The following is a 23087-nucleotide window of genomic DNA, read 5'->3' as shown; positions in this document are numbered from 1 at the left end:
GCCTACCAATAGGCAGGCCCATATAGCCAATTTCCGCAATGAGTGAAAATCCGATTATAACTCGATGGAATACATTACGTCAGTGACAGAAAGGGAGAATAATTATTTGTTATCTTTCTGACATTGACGATCTTAGAGGTGACACTAGTTCACCCCTGTCCCTGAGTCGCGGAGCAAGTGATGTCATCTTCGGTCCTGATGCTGTCACCCGGCACGCGGCGCACATTGGGGGTGTGTTCACCAGCAAATCCGTGGATTGGAAATTCCCTCAGCCTGCCATTTAAAAGCACCAGCAGGCCGACTGCACGTCAAAATATGTAGGCTAATAGAACACAGAGGACGGCTGCGACTCAGTGTAGGTTTGTTAAATGGGAAATCTGATAGGCAGTTTGCGCTACAAGGAGCCGAGCACTGTGGAAGAATGCGACTCGACGTGGGAGTCAGACTCGGAATGCGATGAGCATCCGGGTGATGAGGACAGCGGGATATCGGAGTGTGTCAGCCCGCCCGAGACGGAGAGATGCGGCGAACTAGCGGACATGTCCCCGCAGGTAAATACCAACACACTACAGAAACGAAACAGCACAACAGCATATCTATAGCAACCAGACACAGAGAAAAGTGAAAGAAGAGCAGACTGCCCTGAGCTAAATTAGAAAAGGGAAATGGCACAGCTGCATAGCCGACTCGCTGAAAATGTCAACATCTCAGCCTAATGGTGGGCAACCAAAATCAGGCTTGTATGTAGGCTTGTAGCTTAGTTTAGGCTGTGTCTCCAAATAATTGTACTAACGCATGTCTTGTTGCTATGTCTAGGCTACATCTAATGTCATTGCCAAGTATCCATTTGATGTGGTATTATGCATTGCCACAAGTGGATGTATTGTATCTTATAGCCATAATTCCTACATTATTGCCTCCAGTTTTAACCAAAATGTTATCTATCTCTGCCTTGTTTTATATCCTCGTTGGTGTTCTCAATGTCCCAGGTGCACAAGCGGAGAGAGTAGGCTAGTGTTGTGCGCAAGTGAGACAGTGATCTGATGAAGGTGACAATTTTGTTTTACATCAAAAAGAATAGGGTCAAAAATGGGGAGACAATGTTCCTGCCTTTGATTTGGGTCAATGTCACAGTGTGCTCATTCCCCCAATTCTTTGCTGTTTTCAGGTTTAGGCCTTTGGGCTTTCTCTTTTTGTTTATTTTTGTTGTTGTTTTTATGACAATAGCCTACTCAACAACTCTACACTTTCGAAGGGCAGCATCTCTGCTCATTGGTACAAAAGAGGTAAACAACAATATTTTTCTGTAATGAGTCAGTTGCCTTTTTTATTCCATATATGCCTTGACATGGTGCCTTTGGCTTCATTTTATCCTGACTGTGAGTGCATCTGAAGCCTCCATAATGCTAGAGTTGGGTTCATGGGGCAGAAGGCCACACCAAAAATGAACCCGGACATCTGTTGTAACACAGCTGGTGGTTACATGTGTTTATGTGTCACTCAGGGATCATCTGAGTAGCAACCTTTTAACACCAGACACTAACCCTGTTGATATCATTGTGGGTATCTATTTCAGCCAGTGTTTACTATCTCTCTCTCTCTCTCTCTCTCTCTCTCTCTCTCTCTCTCTCTCTCTCTCTCTCTCTCTCTCTCCTCTCTCTCTCTCTCTCTCTCTCTCTCTCTCTTTCAGTTCTCTGACTCTGACACCAAGATGAAGAGGAGCTTTTATGCTGCAAAGGATCTTTACAAATATCGCCACAGCTACCCGGTACGCTCCACACACACACACACACACACACACACACACACACACACACACACACACACACACACACACACACACACACACACACACACACACACACACACACACACACACACACACACACACACACACACACACACACACACACACACACACTTCCTGACTTTTCCTCCTTTTCCTCTCCCTCCCTAGAACTACAAGGAGCCCCGGTTACCTAATGACTACCGCAACCTTCGCTTCTACCTGAACAAGATCCCTCTAATACCAGATGGTCAGTACACACACACACACACACACACACACACACACACACACACACACACACACACACACACACACACACACCACACACACACACACACACACACACACACACACACACACACACACACACACACACACACACACACACACACACACACATTTTAAGCTGAAACCAAACCAGGCACATGTGTTTCCTGTATAATTTCTGTGATTGACCTGAATCCATCTCTAGTCATCTTCATTGAGGAGATCCTGACCAAATGGAAAGGAGATTATGACAAACTGGAGCACAATCACACCTACATACAGTGGTGAGAGCTCCTTCAAGTTACTATGGATGTGTGTGTCACGTGCACCTGCGACTACTGGGTTCAAATACTATTTCAAATATTTCAAATACATTGAGTGTTTGTTCTAGCCTGCCAGGAGTGCCAGATGGGCAGGGTTTGCAGTTGTGGGACCAGGCAAGCTCATTCAAACAGTAGTATTTGAACCCAGGTCTGTTACATATGTATGTTTGAACATAGAAATGGATCTCATTCTTATTTGCAGGAACTAAATTGTCTTCCACAAGCAGGAAGGAGAATAGCAAAGTTCAGCCAGCTCTCTGACACAGACCTAAATAACTTAGAGACCCACACAACACCAAGAAAAAACAGTCACACCACTGAGGTTCACACATATGCTGCTGCACTTACACCCTTTAGCGCCACCCTTAATATCTCTCGCTTTCTCTTCTTCTCCGTCGTTCTCTCCTTTCTGACAGAGCTGATCATTAGCATAATATAAATGAGTGGGTGTCTAAGCAGCAGTGAGCGCGTGCAGAAGGGTGGCTGGCACTCCTTGAATTGACTTAATAAGAGACGTCAGCGAGAGAGATTGAAGGAGAAAGGAAGATGTGTATAGAGAAATAGAGGGCAGAGGGGGAGAGCAAGAGAAAGACAATGAAGACAGGAAAGAGAGGATGGGGAGGCATGCATAGAAAATTCAGTGGCAGAGAGATAAACACACTCTGTGACGTTCGTCTCTCGCTTTGTCTTTCCTGCAGGCTTTTCCCTCTGAGGGAGCAAGGGCTCAACCTCTATGCTCAAGAACTCACTCAGGAGGAGATCAAGGTAAAGACCATAACAGGACCACATAACAACACATTGACCGATTTGACTGCAACTTGACCATTGTGGTTTTACTGATCTGAAAATGGCAGTATGTTATCATGTTGTACAGGAATTTAGAATATTGTGGGATCTACTCCGACTGATCTTTGCTGTGTCCCAAAGGAATTCCTAAGCACTCGGGAGGCCAAGCGGCGATTCTTGCTGGCGTACACACTCATGCTGGATTTTTACGGAATCAAACTCCTGGATAAGATTGGGAATGTCACCCGAGCTTCCAACTGGCAGGAACGCTTCCAGCACCTCAATGAGTGAGTGATTCATACAGGTGTACACACACACGCACGCACGCACGCACACACACACACACACAAACACACACGCACGTACACACACAAAAACACACACACTCACACATACACACACTTGCACACACACACATGTACACGCACAAATGTGCATACACACACACACAAACACACGTACACACAAACACACGTACACACAAACATACGTACACACACACACAAACACACACACACGTGCACACACATACACACACACACAAGCACACACATGTACACATAAACACACAAACACACACATACACACACGTACACACACGTACACACACAAACACACACACATGTACACACACACATACACACATGCACATACACACACACACAAACACACGCGCACATACACACACATACACACACACACTCGCACATACACACACAAACACACATGCACATACGTACACACACCACACACATGCATACACACACACAGACACGTACAAACACACACAAAGAGTATTAATTCCTTCTGTGTCATTGTCTTGCTTTCTTTTTCTCTCTCTGACATGCAAGAAAGATGAGGTGGTTTGGTGAAATACACTCAGGTGATGAGTAACCTACCTATTTCTCCCTCTCTCATTAGGTCACAGCACAACTACCTGCGGATCACGCGCATCCTCAAGTCTCTGGGTGAACTCGGCTTCGAGGCCTTCAAAGCCCCCCTGGTGCGTCTGCTGCTGGACGAGGCTCTGTGTCGAGGCACCCTGCCCAACATGCTGCACAGCATCCTGGAGTACTACGTCTACACAATCCGCCCGCGCTCCCTCCGCCGCAGCCTGCTCCGCTACGCACGCCAGCACTACCAGCCGGCCAACACCTTCCTCTGGGGGCCCCCGGCCAGGAGGAGAGGAGCTGGGGCTGGGCCAGGACCCATCCTGGAGCGGGAAAGGAGCGGAGGAGACCCCCACAGGGCTCGTAATCTGCTGACGAAGCAGGACTCAGGGGGATGGGGGGATGGGGGAGGAGAGGGGAAGGGAACCAAGGGCTGTACCGCTTCCACGAAATCCCTCCAGGAGGGGGTGAAGGGCGAGTACATTGAGACTGTACCACTGGAAGACTGAAGGGATAATAGTTTTTTACTGGCCCATGCAATGTTTTTATGGACTTAAAAGTCGTAGCTAAGTTGTAGTAGCTAAGTTTAGTATGCAGCACAATCCTTACCGTTAAACTACTCTTGCAATGTTTACTCTCTATCACAGTGTATTTCGTCCTTTTGTATTGATTGACTGCACTTGGCAATCCACTCATAATTGTACAGACCCTTCTAGCCAAGCAGATCACATTTAGGAGTTAGCATACAACAAGCAGCCTGATTTGTTGGAAGTATGAAACAAACAATCTGATAGGATATAAACAACTGCTTGACAAGGCGGCTGCTGTGTGGAATCTTGCACCTTTGACAATCTGTGTCTTCCTATATGAGATATCTCTGTAACTTCCTGGTTACTTCTTGAGCTGATCTTCCTATTGGCTGCTGATCCTGGCGATGAGGGTGAATCATTGGCTGTCGGATCCCATCTTCCTACACAAAGCCTTCTGTAGCTTTCAGAGCAGCCAAGCTAGTCAGATGCACAGGCTCATATAAGATTTTCAGGTATACTGGGCTCAAGTATTAATACTGTAGCTATTAGCTAGTATGTGTGTGTTGAGACTAGTGTATTTGTGATAAGCAGTGTGTGTACTACTACTATCTGAAGTGCCTATTTTCTATTCATCTTTTATTGGTTAATTGTGTTCCGTTAGGGATGTGTGTGTACTGACCAATGTTTCAGTTAAATATTTTCAGATATGAATTTGGTTAGCTGATGGGTTTTAGAGTAAAAGGCACAATTTGCTTCCATAAGAACAGAAACCGAACATTTCAATGTACCAGTATGATTATAACACGCAAGTAACTAGACGGCAGTTTGGGACGTTTCCGTAGGGTACACATTTTACATACATTTACATCCGAGTCATCTAGCATACACATGATTCACAACAATACCTGGCACTTAGGTCCTGAATCCTGGACCATCCTATTGGGGAATAATTCATTTGAATCCTAATGAGGATGCTGTTGTTTTTTTATTGGGGAGAAGAAATGCAGAACTGTTGAGTGTATGTATAGACACATACACATTTGTAGTATAGCCTCTCAAAAAGGAGAATGGGTGGATGGCTTGAATCCAACTCTCTCTTTCTTATTCTCCTTCTCCTTCTCCCTAGCCTTACGTTATTGGTTGGCATTGCCATGTTAAAATGTGCCAAATGAAGACCAGTTAAAATGACTAATTTACTCTCTCACTTTCCCCCTTCTCTCAGAGGCTTATGATAAAGAAGGATCTCCTCCCTCTCTCACGTTGTTTAACTGCCCCTATCGTCATCTGGGTATAGATAGGCTTGGGAGAGGATGGGAGGATGGGGAAGAGGATGGGAGGATGGGGAAGAGGATGGGAGGATGGGGAAGAGGAGAGGACTGGGGGAAGGGGACTAACTGTATATCCAGTCTATGGAACGCTGGAAAGCTCGTCTTGTCGATGTGTAAGTGTTCTGTTTCAGGTATAGATGCATCTCTCTCTCTCTCTCTTTCGCTTGTTATCTTTCTCTCTCACTTTCTCTCTCTCTGTTGTCTTCCTTGTGACTGATTGGTCTCTGGATGTGTAAAGGTTCCCTTCATAAGTGTGTTTTGTAAATTGTATCAATTCTTATGATTTGTATAAGAACGTTTCTGGAGCATAATTTTATGGCTGCTGTAATAAAATATGGCAAATCAACAGCAAAAGAACATGTGTACTTTATGGTGTGTGTATGTGAGAGATAGAGAGAGAGTATATGGGAGTGGCACGTCACTACAGACAAACCCAAACAAATCCATTTCTTATTGTTTGGCATGTACCAAGAACAACCAAGGTTATATTTGCAAAAAGTTCTAAACCCTCATTGGTTTGAATGGTGTCAGCAATTTCCATCTTGTATTCTTTTGAACTTAACATGAATTGGAGTATTTAGAGTACTTTATACACTGAGTGTACAAAACATTAAGAACACCTGCTTTTTCCATGACATAGACTGACCAGGTGAATCCAGCTGAAATCTATACTCCCTTATTGATGTAACTTGTTAAATCCACTTCAATCAGTGTAGATGAAGGGGAGGAGAGGTTAAAGAAGGATTTTTAAGCCTTGAGACAATTGAGACATGGATTGTGTATGTGTACAATTCAGAGGGTGAATGGACAAGACACAAGTTTTAAGGGCTTTTGAACGGGGTATGTCGGTAGCCAACTTGAAACAACTGTGGGAATCATTGGAGTCAACATGGGCCAGCATCCCTGTGGAACGCTTTTAGCACATTGTAGAGTCCATCCCCTGGTGAATTGAGGCTGTTCTGAAGGGGGGAGGGGTGCAACTCAATATTAGCAAAGGTGTTCTTAATGTTTTGTACACTCAGTGTAGCTAGAGAACATTAAACAGAACAAGGCTATGTCAATAACTCAGATAGAACCTTCTAGTCCCAAGCTCTCGAAATTCACCATTAGATGGATAGAATATGCATGTTCTAGCCATTCTATGAGCCAGACCTACTGTAACCTTGACTGCCCAGCGCCACAAACACAAGACCACAGAAGGCGAGTGTATAGCCTATAGCACACAGATGAGTCTGAAGAGAGCCATGCATCTCCAGAGTTAATTTCAGTTAACAGCAGACATTTGGAATCTTAAACACTGAAATAACACACACAGGTTTGTGTTAATTGAGGTGTGTGTGGTGAGAAGAAGAATCTGTGAGGGGTATGACACACACACACACACACACACACACACACACACACACACACACACACACACACACACACACACACACACACACACACACACACACACACACACACACACACACACACACACACACACACACACACACACACACACACACACACACACACACACACACACGTACATCATGTCAACAGCAGCTAATCATGCCTTCTAAGAGAATGCATGTATTTAATTAGGGCTTATTGTGTGGTAAGGTCTACACCTGTTGTATTCGGCGCATCAGACAAATGAAAATGTATTTGATTTCAGTGTGTGGGTACAGTGGGTTCGGTGTCATGTGTTGAGATGTGTTGGGAGTGGGAGTAGAGACATTCTGTGCCAAGTTTCCTTTGGGTAGAAATTTCCCTGGTGAAATGTGTGGTGTATAATTAGAAGTAGTGGTGAGCTGTGTTGGGGTGTTCTGTGGTGAGCTGTGTTGGGGTGTTCTGTGGTGAGCTGTGTTGGGGTGTTCTGTGGTGAGCTGTGTTGGGGTATTCTGTGGTGAGCTGTGTTGGGGTGTTCTGTGGTGAGCTGTGTTGGGGTATTCTGGGGTGAGCTGTGTTGGGGTGTTCTGTGGTGAGCTGTGTTGGGGTGTTCTGTGGTGAGCTGTGTTGGGGTGTTCTGTGGTGAGCTGTGTTGGGGTATTCTGGGGTGAGCTGTGTTGGGGTATTCTGTGGTGAGCTGTGTTGGGGTATTCTGGGGTGAGCTGTGTTGGGGTGTTCTGTGGTGAGCTGTGTTGGGGTATTCTGGGGTGAGCTGTGTTGGGGTGTTCTGTGGTGAGCTGTGTTGGAGTATTCTGGGGTGAGCTGTGTTGTGGTGTTCTGTGGTGAGCTGTGTTGGGGTATTCTGGGGTGAGCTGTGTTGGGGTGTTCTGTGGTGAGCTGTGTTGGAGTATTCTGGGGTGAGCTGTGTTGGGGTATTCTGGGGTGAGCTGTGTTGGGGTGTTCTGTGGTGAGCTGTGTTGGAGTATTCTGGGGTGAGCTGTGTTGGAGTATTCTGGGGTGAGCTGTGTTGGAGTATTCTGGGGTGAGCTGTGTTGGGGTATTCTGGGGTGAGCTGTGTTGGGGTGTTCTGTGGTGAGCTGTGTTGGGGTGTTCTGTGGTGAGCTGTGTTGGGGTACTTATGTTGAGCTGTGTTGGGGGGATGGATGTTGTGGTGTGTTGGGCAGCAGTATTCTGTGTTGGGGGGATGGATGTTGTGGTGTGTTGGGTAGGAGTATTCTGTGTTGGGGGGATGGATGTTGTGGTGTGTTGGGTAGGAGTATTCTGTGTTGGGGGGGATGGATGTTGTGGTGTGTTGGGTAGCAGTATTCTGTGTTGGGGGGATGGATGTTGTGGTGTGTTGGGTAGGAGTATTCTGTGTTGGGGATGGATGTTGTGGTGTGTTGGGGTATTCTGTGGTGAGCTGTGTTGGGGTACTTATGTTGAGCTGTGTTGGGGGGATGGATGTTGTGGTGTGTTGGGTAGGAGTATTCTGTGTTGGGAAATGGTTGGTACTGTGTGTTAAGTGCAGTGTGCCCACAGCACTGATTCATACTGACAGAATGAGGCGGCTGCCTCCTGGAATGGGTGCTGGAGCAGAGCGAGTGACTCACCCTGTGTAAAGGAGAGAGACTATTTCAATTGGCGGCATTGTCTTACAGAGAAGGACCAAACAGGCCAAAATATTCAATTGTCACACACACACACACACACACACACACACACACACACACACACACACACACACACACACACACACACACACACACACACATATATACAAACACATAGACTACAAACTACAAACCACTAATCCTAAAACCCCACGTCTGTACCAGTATCACAGCATGTTGTGTGTGTGCTTTATGTGTTACAATAATGTCACAGATCTGTGTGTGTGCTTTATGTGTTACAATAATGTCTGTTACGAACCGGCTCAGAGTTCGCAACAAAAGGGAGACAACGTGGAGACAAGGAGTATCAAAATATATATTTATTAAATAAAGTAAACTAAGTAATTAACAATGGTGTGTGTAATCAGTAATCAGTAGTGTAAGTGAGTGTTTGCATGCATAAATGTAATAATGCAGGGTGTTGAAGGGTGCCAAAGCAAACAACCAAAAAGCCACAACTAGCACAACCAAAAACAACAAGGTGTCTGCATGGAGAGAGTCTCCCCAATGACTGTGGAAGAGGTCTATTTATCCTGGGACACAGCCGGGCCCAGGTGCTTCCCATTTAGCTGACGACCCTTCCAACTCCGCCCACCGGCATCCTAATAAGGAAACAAGAACAAAGAGAGCGAATACGGCAGACAGAGTGGGAGGGTCGTCACATGTCACAGATGTGTGTGTGTGCACGCCTGGCTGCCCATGTGTGAGACTGACATTCACTCTCCTTCCAGATTAGAATGGATGCCTTAGCTATTGGTAACAGATGGCTTTCACGATGTGTTACTCCTCTTCTTGTTTCAGTTTCCTCTGAAGTTTGGACTGGAAACTTGTGCAGGTGTTGTGTCTGCACCTGACTAGAAGTGAGCTACTTCTCGTCTGTACCACCAGTGGGCTGCAGGGATTTGTCCCTCAGAGTTGGTGTGATCATCATCATTATTCTCACCTAACATCCACACATTTTTGGCGAGAAATATTTTGTTGTGGGCCAATCCAAAGTTCAACCTCTAACACATTGTATGTATTATATTAGCTATTTGTAAGAGGTGCATACGACGTGTTTAATCAGATTTAGCATTTGCGCGTTCTCATCTACAGTTCCATGTAATAAATCAGTGACATTCAGAACTCGCATACTGTATATAGACATGTGAACTGGAAGGTAACATATGGCAAATAAAAAGGAAAAGATTAATAAGAAACTTTATTGTTCCAAATGGGGAATTTATCTTGGATATACATCAACAAAACACTACTGTATAAAATGTATTAAATATTAAATCATTCTCATAAACATTGCAAAATATAATAAAAATGCAACACAGTTTTCTGGTTGGATTGGACGACCTTTAATCTCGGCACCCAAAACCAAATTTCACATGTGCTGTCTGTCACAAGAGACTATAACCACTCTATATTTCAAAATGGCACCCTGGGTTTCTCAGACGAAACTGGACTTCAATTTCGGGGTGTTTCAGTCTGAGGTCGAAACTAGTTGTTACTCTGAGATCTTCTGCTTTCTAAGGCGCAGAAAGAGAAGTGAAAATAAGAGAAGCCTACACCCATAAGGACAAAGACAATATTGGAGTATGCAACTTATTTGACCAAGGAGTTGACCACGAATGAATGAATCAATGATATGTGGTTAAGGGGGTTCACAGGAGGTTACATGAGATGGAATCACACACATGCAATGTGCTTGGTTGACCTTTGTTGACCCTTCTTGGTCAGACTGTTACTGTGAACACTTTATCACAACACTCACATAATCCTGCCTCTCCAGCTGTACAAAGTACATGTTATTCCATGTCTATTTGTGTGTAGTAATTTTATGTGTGTGACTGTGTTAATGTCATAGTGTATAACAGCATTGTGTGTGTGTGTGTGTGTGTGTGTGTGTGTGTGAGAGAGAGAGAGAGGTGGCTCAGCCAGCTGTTCCATGCACCGCAGAAATCCCCAAGTCAGCTCTATGTGACCCAGGTTTCAGTTCCTCATGGCAGAAAGACAAGCAGTGATATAAATATTGGAATAGAGATAGAAAGCATGTGAATTCCCTAAAAAGTCCAAGTGAGACCAACAGCACCGCAAGAGTTGGGGATGATAGTAAACCCATGGTTTAGTCTCGAGGATGATAGTAAACCCATGGTTTAGCCTCGAGGATGATAGTAAACCCAGGGTTTAGTCTCGAGGATGATCGTAAACCCATGGTTTAGCCTCGAGGATGATCGTAAACCCAGGGTTTAGTCTCGAGGATGATAGTAAACCCATGGTTTAGCCTCGAGGATGATCGTAAACCCATGGTTTAGCCTCGAGGATGATCGTAAACCCAGGGTTTAGCCTCGAGGATGATAGTAAACCCATGGTTTAGCCTCGAGGATGATCGTAAACCCAGGGTTTAGTCTCAAGGATGATAGTAAACCCATGGTTTAGCCTCGAGGATGATCGTAAACCCAGGGTTTAGTCTCGAGGATGATAGTAAACCCATGGTTTAGCCTCGAGGATGATCGTAAACCCATGGTTTAGCCTCGAGGATGATAGTAAACCCAGGGTTTAGTCTCGAGGATGATAGTAAACCCAGGGTTTAGTCTCGAGGATGATAGTAAACCCAGGGTTTAGTCTCGAGGATGATAGTAAACCCAGGGTTTAGTCTCGAGGATGAAAGTAAACCCATGACTGTTTTACTCGAATTGAAATAAATTACACATGATTAATTACATAACACAGAAGATTGTGGTGAAGAATAGCCTTTATTCATCATATTCAAAATACATTGAACATTTGCAATCTGCACCTATAGAAAACAATTGTTAGATCAAACAAATTACATATTTTTACTGTTATTAAAAGCAAACACTAACACAGAAACTCTCACTTGTTCCATATTTGAATAGCTGGAACTATCACCATGCCAACACCTCTGCAGTCTTTTAAGACCTGCAAGAGTGAGTCATCAAGGGAAGAGAAGCAGTGTTCAATGTGGAATCAGGCCTATAGTCATTGTGGATAATATATAAAGGCAGTAATTCTATGGTACTTCCGACGCAATGTGTCATCTGCAAGCAGAGAATGATAGAGGACTCTAGTGGCCAAAAACATTTTAGCATGGGCAGCGCCATTGAGGGTTTCCACTAGGGTTGGGCGGTATCCACATTTTCTCATACTGTCATCTCATCCCAGGATTTATGGTATTACAGGCCAAAAAATGCGAAAAAAAGCCCATTCGGTGTCCATTACCAGAATGCTAACAAAATTAGCGCAAGTAATAGCGAATTTCCATTGAGGCTGCTAGCTAAATATGTTAACGAGCGCAGAGGCAATCCAACTCAAAGTTATACATATATAGGTAGGAGCTACCAAATATCATTTTTGGTGAGTTTAGAACATTTATAAGCAAATGTGAACAAAGGACATTGTGTAAATGAACAAAGTTGAGAGGCATACTTTTCGGAAGGAAGAACAGTACTGGCTCTGGAGCAGCATGTGTACACGCTGTGTCTGTGTGGAGTCGCTAGGGCAATGGGCCTGCTTGCTCTGGTCTGAGAAGAAGGGGGAGGAGCAGACAGGCTAAGAACAAAGAAGAAAAAACATATTAGAATCAAGATACAGATAACTCATCCAAAGGGCTTTGACTTCTTAAACACAGCACAAAGCTAATACAATATTGTGCCCCATCAACTTATTAATTCAGCCACTAACTTAAAGTGGAAATGACAGCATTTTAGCAACATCAAATCTTACTAAAATCTGTTCATATACAGCCCCAGGAAGAATATCAAACTTAAAAATGTTCACATTTTCGTAAATTCTTAGAATGTTTAGGAATTACGTATACTAAGGCATTTGTGAATTATATAGCAGTATAGTGGGAAAGCGGCCGTGCGTTTGGACAATTAATAGACACTGCAGCAAATAAAACCTAATAAAAACATCTGTCTCGTCCAAGACCGGAGTCTACACAGACTGGTGCGCTATAGCCAATCAGAGATATAGTAGGCCTTCATACAAACAAGCCATTTGCCATCATTCACTTTGAACTGGACTGTGTGTTTACAGGCAGACACCTGTATCTCTAGCTGTGTACAACCACCGAAAAACGATGAGGGGACAATGTCAGTCACTCACCCACTCCTGCAATGGCATGACATCCTTCTAGCTAGCTAGCTAGCTAGCTAACGTTAGGCTCCGTGTTTTTAGCTTGCTACATAAATAGATACGCTAGCCTATTAGCCACATTAAGACTGACTTTGCTAGTTTGGTTGTATTGATATTCCCAGCTTTAGTTACATTAGTCTGTTTTTGTCCAAAATATTGGACAATGTACTAGGCCAACTGTGATTTACAACCTGAAAGCAATATTTTTGGGATACCAAGAAATGTATTGGTGAATTATATGAATCAGGCATTGAACTGCATCCATCTAGTCTGCCAACAATGCCTTAGTGTGCACCATGGAATATTGAGTCACATAGAACTTATTTTTAAATCAAGTTGGTTTTGTAGAATAAACTGGGAATTGTATATTTTTGACTGATCTTATGATTGCAGATATGAAACAGACAAAGTAGTTAAAACGCTGTTAGTTCCACTCCAAACATAGTTAGACTAATTAGTCAGACTAACTTTGTGCTTCAGTTGCACTTCTCCACTCGGATGAGAATTCTTGAACAGTATTCTCTCAGCAGACAGCGCTCTGACTGAATTGTAGCTACTTTCTCCAGGACTTTTTTTGGTGTAGCCAGCTTACTTTTCTTCGGTAAAATGCAAGACTAACTTTAAGCAAAACCTCAAGAAATGTAGCTGGCTACAATCTTTCTATGACAAACATTAGAAATATGATGGCCATGAATAATCTTTGCAAAAAATACATTGCCATTTCATTGTAAGCTCATTTACTTGTGTGGCTGCCAGACAAATAGCGTTCCACTTCTGCCATCATCTGATGTAAATTAAGATATATTCTGCCGAATGTGTTACACTAATGTATTTTCTGTGAAGGAAAACTAGAGTTGCACATCCCTGATCACTCTATTGAAGCAACAAAAACACTGTTGTCTTTCAATATACAACACCAACCCCACAGCTAGCCCAGCTCCCGCTTCCTGCTGTTGTCAAACAAACACATGACTGTCTCAAATGTTCTGTGGAACTATTTCAAATAACGTGACAGGTGAAATTAAAAACGCAGTCTCCTTTATCTCCTAACGTATTGCACAAGTTGACAGCAGGTATTCACTTAAAAAGTAGCTACAAATATTACAATTTATTGAAAAACTTAGAAGAAATAGTTTAAACGATATTGACGGCATTGAAAAACCCTCCCATTGCTATTCCCAAATACCCCGGTATACTGCCCAAGCCTAGTTTCCACCATGCTTACGCCATTTTAAAGCAGTCAACTGGGTGGGGATTCCAATGGGTTGTAGCCTCAATGGCACTGCCCATGCTGACACAGACGCTATAATGGCACAGATATAAAGATGAGTCCTCTGTCTATAAGGCTAACCTTTTGTGCTGAATTGAAAGGGAAGGCATTACTGCATATTCAACGCTGACTCAGAAATAGTAAACCATGGAGACAGGACGCCCTCTAGAGTCTGAATGAAGGAAAAGCTTCTATTTCTTCCTGTGAAGTCAGCATTGGCGAGAGAGAGAGAGAGCTAAACCACAAAGAACATTGGGGTTAGGGAGTAATAACAGTAGAACAAGGTCACTAAATCTAACCCATTCCCTGGAGGAATGGTAGGAGACATGGAGAGGGCTGTGTGTGTGTGTGTGTGTGTCTCTGTGGGGTCATCTGAAGGTATTTATAGCTACTTCCTTTTGGGCTCCCTGTTGCAGTGACGTCAGTCTGGGTGGGTCTGGTTCCAACTGAACTGACCAGGCCAGGGCACACTGGTGTACACACACGCACTTTTACAACCCTGCCCCATTCACACAATGGTTTGTGTCGACTTCCTCTGTGCGTTGTGCCTCCCACAGCCACTTAACATACCATAGGCATCGGTCAACACATAGCAGAGTACACGGTCCATTAGATCAGTACACCTATATATAACATTACATTAGGATTGGTCTATCTGTGAGGACAGTAAAATAGATTCAATTCTCTACTGGGACCAGGCTTTACATACTGTATAGAGTACATACACAGTCTGGTCTTCATGCAAAGTTTATTGTGCCTGTACTTGTTTAGGGACACAAAATGACAAAGCAATGTACATTTCCTTTATATTTAAGTGTAACTGCCCCCTCTTCATTTTTTGGGCTACATTTTTGGGGGTCCGGGAGTGCATACAGTATGTGCAAATATGTGTACGATTGTGTGCACGTACACTACCGGTCAAAACGTTTAGAACACCTACTCATTCAAGGGTTTTTCTTTATTTTTTACTATTTTCTACCTTCCAGGTGACTACCTCATGAAGCTGGTTGAGAGAATGCCAAGCGTGTGCAAAGCTGTCATCAAGGCAAAGGGTGGCTACTTTGAAGAATCTCAGATATATTTTGATTTGTTTAACACTTGTTTGGTTACTACATGATTGTATGTGTTATTTCATAGTTTGTCTTTTCACTATTATTCTACAATATAGAAAATAGTTTAAAAAAAAAAAACTTGAATGAGAGGGTGCTTTGAAAAACTTTTGACCGGCAGTGTATATTATGTCGTGTGTTCACGCAAGTGTGTGTGTTTCCTGCAGCGTGTCTGTTGTGAGATGGGTGGTCCTGTCCCACCGGAGCAGACATGTCACAGGTCACAGCCAATCAGATGGCGGCCCCTCCCTATTTCCTGCTCTGCCTCGGTCGTCATTCCCAAAGTGCTCCGCAGTATTCCAGGAGCGTTCCCGAGTCAGGCAGCGCAAACATCCCACTCCCGGCTACTAGAGGGCGCCGCTGAGAGTGTAGGATGTTTACACTGCCTGAAACCCGGAGAGGTCATAGGTCGGCAGTTAGAACTCACCCTTACCCACAGATCGGATTACCCTAATCCTAAACTTTACACGACTGTGTCTCAATACTCATTAACAGCGTACTGTCCTTGTCTCCTTTCCTTCAAGAACACTGTTTGATAAAAGGACTTGACAGGTTTCCACCTTGCTTCTATAGCTTGTCATGTCCTCTGAGATCAGTGGTCAGAAAAGGCAGTAGATAAAGTAGTGTCCGGATTTCACTCACCCCCCCACCACCACTCCTCCTCCTCTCTCCTGAGGATGTAACCCCTCCCTGCTACTGTGAACCAACTGCCATGAACAGAGCTGTTTCCTCTCCTCCCACTCTGTTTTTCTAAAGTCCTTTGGGCACAATCATCAGAGATGGTGCCAACAGACAGAGTGTTGGGGAAAGTAGCAGGGTGTGTGTGTCTCCAGTTCGTTCACTTCTCAGTGGTCATAATTGAGACCCATCAATATATGAAGTCCTCTGGGGCTGGCCTGTGACATAGACAGATATCCAGAGGGTGAAACGGTTTGTTCCCCTAAACATTTTTGGATTTAATTGATCAATTCATGTTACAGATTGGTCATAGTCCACACTAGAGGGTTTCTCCATGTATGGCTCTATGTGCATGCATAGTAAAAGCCTCTATGGCAAACACAGTTGACTGTATATAAGCCTAATAGTGATGGCTATAACAGTTGTCTCCATGTAAAAACAATAGCTGTATAGTAGTTGCGATGATAATGGCAGTTGGCTGCTGCAAACATCCGACTGAAAGCCCTGTATGAAACACCAGCTTTCAGTCAAGGATGTTTACAGTAGCCCATATTGCCAGCTGTGCTGGAGAGGGTACATGGACACTGCTAAAACCAAACACTGGGCATTACTTGCACTAGGTTTTAGTAACATACAACATAGTCATATGGAAACCATGTGTTTGATGCATATTCTATCGATTTCGTTCCAGTCATTACTAGGAGTCCGTCCTCCCAATTTAAAAAAGGTGCCACCTTTTTTAAGCCTATGGTACAGCTTAAGTTCAGTTTGGTCAACTGTCTACAAGTTAGCACCAAAGGTCCAGCAACATTCTAAATACAAAACAATGGTGTTAACACGGCACCCGTCAAAATCTCAAACCTTCAATCAACTTGGCTCTGTAGCTGCAGATTTTGAGTCCAGTATATTGTCACTGGTCTCCAGTATGTTTTCTCTGCCTTTCCTTTGTTGATCTGTAAGCATTCTGTCAGCATGTGACATTCCACAACGACAGCCCCCACACACAATGTACCGGCATCATATTTACCATGTAAACACCACAGGGCTTCTGTTTAGCCATCACACACACACAGTGAAATGAAATGATTGCGTCTGAACTGTAGACCTCTCTCCCAGTGGCCTTTCCACCCTTGATCCCCCAACCAAAATTCAGACTTCCTGCCTCCCCCTGGTATCCCTCTCCTCCTCCCACCCCACAATCAAAGTGCTCATCTCCTTGTTTACCACACACACTCACCCACCCGCCCTATCCTCTGCTGCTGCGTGACATTGGTGTGTGCCTATATGTAGGGGAATAGATGTCTATGCTGTGTGTGTGTGCGAGCCTACATGTATTTGTTCATGTAATTACATGTGTAAGCAGTGACGAGATAAAGTGCGTCACTACATTCTATAGAACCTTATTCCACGTGCTCCATCCCCTAACCCTGTTCCACCATTCAAACCAGCTACCCATTTCACATTGAGTGGACAGTTTAAGTGTGTTACTGTTGGCCTAATGTCCGTGGAATGTCTGTTTTTGTCACATTTGTTCAGCTGTGATACCATCACTAGCATGGCCGGGTGTGTCTGGGTCTGTAAACTGTGAACAGGACATGTGTATCTGTGTGTGTAATTATATAATGTGTGTTTATGTGTGGACCACGACGCTGCTCTGGCTTAGACTTCCAGCCTCCATCCCAGTGCTTAGGTCACGGAGGGAACAAAGCAAACTTTATCAGAATACTGCAATCCCACATTCCCCGGATTCTTAGCACTTGGCAACTGGTGAGCACACAGAGGAGAGAAGGGAGATGGGGGAGGGGGGAGAGAGAGGGGGAAGGGTGGGAAGCACTGCCTTCCAGTTTTATTTCCATACAGTAGCCTTTCTCACTCTTCAAGACTGACCCGCTGAACTCATAGGTCCAAAACCTCTCCTGCTAAAATATCCTGTATGTAATGTGTAATAATTCCACGTGTCCCTTATGAGGTGCCATCGGGGTCATAAATCAAATCCAATGTATAAATGTGTGTCACGAACTGAGGCCAGTGTGACATGTAAATGTTAACACACCGTATCAAAGGTCCTGCCCCTTAACCGCGTATTCTCCCTCTGTGGAAGGTGTCAAAGTCACGGCAAGGTTATGACTTCACCCACAGAAGTCAGAGTAGTGTGATATACCAGGTAGTGGGATAGAGTGAGGGCTAACTTTAGCTTCAACAGTATTAGACTGAACGGCAGAGAACTTTACTGCAAACGAGCTGGTAAGGAAAGGTAGGGAGTTTATAGTGTTTTATGTCTGGGGGTTCTACGAGCTCTGGGTCACCCTCGGAATAGAACACACACACACTGGACGGAGAACCCTAATTCTTGCTTGGTTTAACGGTCTCAGTCATCAAAGCATTCCACCTAAAATCACGCCTGAGCCACATTTCTCCTGCCATTTGGCAGACACACTCAAAACACCTGTAACACAATTACACACACCCACACAAATCACTGCTGCATAGCAGACCTCACAAGAGGAGAAAGGGGGCCAACACAGACTCCCCCTATCACTGGCTTCAGCTGACAGGCTTCCTACAACAGGACAGTCTACAGAACTCCGTGACTCTAGGAGTGATTATAAACAACATGCTATTTGGCTATGCAGGCTCATGACCTCTGTTAGCAGTCGATGTTATTCTTTAATAACACAGACCCAAAGCAAATCAGGGGGAGGAAAATAGGTTTATTCAAAAAGGACAAATCATGCTTGGAAGTAGATGGTCATTCTCCCCTGTCCTCAGTGATGCTCTCAGTGATTCTCTCCAGTGATCAAAGGGACAGGATGTAGTATATAACCCAGCCCTAGCCTGTGGTTGACCAATTAGAACTCCTTGCAATAAAACTGGATTAATGGCCAAATAACAAGTATCCTATTTCAAGTTGAATATAGACAAATTCCTCCCATGTCTCTGCATTAATCCCCTACTTCAGAGAAAAAATATTTCACTTGATGGTTAATACTGTATTGACCTCTCGTCCTCTGTCTCTGCGTTGTGTATTTATCTTCAAAATATTCTTATACCTCCATACTCCTTGGCTATGCAGGCGTATATTACACAAAACATCCTTCAGCCACGCTCATAGCCGCTCTGCTGTAACCTCAACACTGTTAGAAAAAATGGTTCCAAAAGGGTTCTTCGGCTGTCCCCATAGGAGAACCCCTTTTGGTTCCAGGTAGAACGCTCAGTGTAAAGGGTTCTACATTGAAATCAAAAAGGGATCTAACTGCAACCAAAAGGGTTCTTCAAAGGGTTCTCCTATGGGGACAGCCAAAGAACCCTTTTAGGTTCTAGATAGCACCTTTTTTTCGAAGAGTGTATGACGACTGATGACCTCATCCACACTACTAGCTTATGAAGTCTTATGATCTCCACACTCCTTGCCGACGTAGGTTTATGACCTTCCCATTCCTCAACTTTGAAGGCTTATGTCCTTCACTCTCCTAAAGAAAGGCGATGAAGGCTTGTGGTTGTCAAACCGCCAGGGCTGTATGTTTAGCTCAGTCCTTCGGTTTGGTCACGTGTTTCCATACTCTCTGATAGCACAGACCCGGCCTCTTAACCCAACCCACTCTGCCATTCAACTTCTCTCTCACTAGCTTTTTCCAAGAAACTCGGAGAAGGTCCAGGGTGGCAGTCATATGACCTTGGGGACAGGACTCCGCCGGGACTTAATCGTAACACCGGTATTCCGAGCACGATCGGGGACACTAACAGGACCGGTGAGCCATGACACTGAAACACTGAATAACACCTCTAACTCCCATCCCAAAGGTCAACCAGAGTGCTAATGCTCTGCCGCCCGTGATCCTAATACAAGTAGAGCAAAAAACTTTCCCAAATAATGCTAAGCTTGACAGAGAAAGCTTTAACAGTCAGTCATGGTGGTGGGTCTAATCTAAAGTCCAATGCAGCAGTTCTCAATATCAAATCATTTCTGGGTAAGAATACCTTACTGTAATTGTTTTTTATTAATATGGTCAAAAAGAAACAAAAATAGTTTCTTAGTAATTTCTCAAGCAAGAATTTAGCTAGGACTGTCTGGGAGTGGTCTGAGTGGGGAGGGTAAAACTGAAAACTAGCTGTTATTGGCAGAGAGGTTTGGAACTTTTTCTTATTGGTGTATTAACTAAAACTCCATCCCACCAAAACAGGCTGACATTTCAGGCATGTTTTCAAACAGCTCTTACACTAAAAGAGCATTATCATCATTTCACAGTATTATTCATATATATGAAAAACAGGAAATCATGTTTTTGACTGCATTGGGCCTTTAATGGGTGAAGAGTGTTTGCATGTGTGTGTGTGTGTGTGTGTGTGTGTGTGTGAGTGAGCGTTGATGTGTAGGCTGTGCGCTTGTATATGCTCTTGAATACATTTTTGTTGTGAGTGTGCATCTCTGTGTGTAACTCACACTCCCGGTCCAGCATAAGCTCCATGACCTGGCCTGAGACAGGAAGTGATCCTATCATCTCCATGGGAATGGTCCTGTGAGCTGAGCCAGAGACCCCTCCTCAGACAGAAGGAGAGTTTAGATCAACACAAACAGGCTCTTTCACAAAAGAGCTTCCCTTTACAACCCCATTAAACAAAACCACTAACACTTACAGTACAACTATCAATCTTTAGAGGTGAAAAATCATAACATCCTATATTTTGGCATGACAAGTGTTTTAAAGGAGGGTGTTATATAGACACATTTGGAGGTATAACTAAAAGAAGTAGTGGCAGGGCCCTGTCTATAACTTGGGGGTATGGATGCTTAATGTTTGCAGTCTTGCAGAGTCCCTTTAACTACTGAAGCACCCTATTTTTCCCTGAATAATGGTGCCATTTGAGTTTTCAACAATCAATATTTTTTTATCTAAATGTAATTGTACTTGATTTAAATTTGTTTACAAAGATACAATGATAGTCTTGTCTGCATAATAAAATAAGTGGGTTTTTGTCCCAGCCATGAATGGCTTGCTATTCTCTGAGTCTTACAGAGCCATTGAACTTGCCTGGGAACGCAATTACATCCCAGGGGAACAGCAGAGACTATTCTTTTCTCCGTGAAAAAAAAAGGAGGCGGAATAGGCGAAGTTGCGCCTCTTCCAACAGCTATCCTCGATTACTTTGAACACACTGTAGACTACTTACCGCTTCACCGCATCCACGAAAAGGTAAAAAGTTAACTGCGTGAAAACGGCAAGTTATGCTGGTCTGGGACGACCAACAAACTCTCTGCTTTCGCAGTACTGGCAGCCCGATATTTCGTAATAGATCGTTTACGGTGGTGTTTGCAAGAACAGACAACCGCCAGTATCACGCTGCGATATCAGTCTCCTCGCTGGATTTTTCCCACTGTCCGTCTTGGACAATTTCAATTATCCAAGACAACGTTCCAAGTCGAGGCAGTTCAGTCGTCTTCGGATAAAGTTCACTATAACCCCCGCAAAGTATCTAGAAAAACGCACAAATCAGGCTGTAAGGTATGGATGTAGAGAACTTCAAAATGTTAAAAGCGTCCTTGTCCACCGTCACCCTTTTTGCAGTCCCTTAGTCTGGAGTTTTTCAACAAAGATTTCTGGACTCGAGTACCTCCTCTTTTCTGCAGAGCTGACCAATGGCTGGCCGGACTGTGCGCATCGACGGGGAAATAATAGCCTGGTCAGCGCAGTTACCTTGCGCGCGTCCTTCCTTTGCCACCCATCCCTTTTTTGGGGCGGCGGGGGGGGGGGGGGGGGCAGTGCCCCTGTGACAACAATTTTGGACCCCCTTGTGGCCCCCCTAAATGTGGAGTATGAAATAATTTTGACATAGCAAAATTAGACAGTGGCAACGCGGAACACTAATGATTATGAACATGGTCTTTTGCCTGATAATGCCTGCAATGCAGTGAAGAAAACGATATGACAACAATAAAGTCTAATTTAACTGGCCCCTCTAACAGTACAACTGGCCCCAGCTTGGCCCCCCCAGTTGAAATGGTCTAGAACCGCCACTGCATCCCATGACCTCCAACTGTCCGCAGGTGTTCCAAAAACTCCAGAATAGAACGTCCATCCGTTATCTTTCATGGTAGTCTACATTGAAATTAATGGGGAGTTGACAATTTCACTTAAACTCACACACCCCTCTGCAATGTGTTCATCTATAGTTTGCACCTGTCCTCTGAAATCTGTGATGACCAATGCCCTGAGCCCTCAGTGCTACACTACTGAAGACTGTAGAATAGTAGCTTAATAATAATTTTGGATCAGATAGTAGAAAGGAATAGGAGAACAGCAAATCAATGTGTTTCTATTTTATTCTGTTTCTGATGCCCTTGGACAAGTAGGTATCACTTTCTCACACACCGAACTGTAAGATGCCCATGTATCTCTCCCCCCATTTCCAAAGTGATGTTTAGGAAACAAACCAGCTGGTGAAAGGGTAGGTGAAAGGGTAGGAGAGCAGTCTTGACTGTCAGAGGAGAGGTTCTCTGTTTGTACTCATAGCAGTAATGTACAATGGGGGTATTGGCAGAGTGAGTGGCAGTGTTGACACCCAAAGCACCTTCAGACCCCTCTATACCACACCTGTCCTGTCTCAATTAAATCTACCCTATTTCAGCAGATAACACATGGCATCATCTCTGTCTCCTTTACATCACCAGTACTGATTAGAGCAGACTGGATATTTGGTCCATTTTCAAACCAGGCAGGGGAAGGACAGAAGACTGGCAGAGGACACCACTTCAGACTGATTTAAACCGGAATTTGTGAACCGACTACACCCCCTGAGATAAGGAGATCCGACAGAAACCAACCAAAGCAAATTGATGTAAAATAACCTTTAGACAATCTTTATATTCTGCACCATCTAGTGGAGTCTTCCGAGTGGCACATGACCTTTGCCAGCAGGCCACAGTAC

General features: G+C 44.1%; 1 protein-coding gene and 1 long non-coding RNA gene across 2 annotated transcripts; one reads left to right on the top strand and one right to left on the bottom strand.

Annotated features, from left to right (window-relative positions):
• The first annotated feature begins 270 nt into the window (after positions 1-270).
• LOC106576986 (opioid growth factor receptor-like protein 1) lies at positions 271-4864 on the top strand. The gene is made up of 7 exons (XM_045700840.2): positions 271-551; positions 1691-1768; positions 1958-2036; positions 2262-2340; positions 3078-3144; positions 3307-3452; positions 4087-4864. Exons 1-7 carry the CDS (start codon positions 369-371, stop codon positions 4562-4564), a joined length of 1110 nt encoding a protein of 369 aa, XP_045556796.1. The 5' UTR covers positions 271-368; the 3' UTR covers positions 4565-4864.
• A 6818-nt stretch (positions 4865-11682) lies between these two features.
• LOC106576985 (uncharacterized) lies at positions 11683-21776 on the bottom strand. Its single transcript, XR_001322046.3, has 3 exons — positions 21333-21776; positions 20605-20700; positions 11683-12518 (listed from the first exon to the last, which is right to left on the bottom strand). It is a non-coding gene; the product is annotated as an uncharacterized LOC106576985 (long non-coding RNA).
• Positions 21777-23087: the final 1311 nt, after the last annotated feature.

The sequence above is a fragment of the Salmo salar genome, chromosome 18, assembly GCF_965601325.2.
Source record: "Salmo salar chromosome 18, fSalSal1, whole genome shotgun sequence".
Classification (NCBI taxonomy): Eukaryota; Metazoa; Chordata; class Actinopteri; order Salmoniformes; family Salmonidae; genus Salmo; species Salmo salar.
The sequence above is the reverse complement of the archived record's forward strand: the minus strand, read 5'-3'. Positions and strand labels throughout refer to the sequence as shown.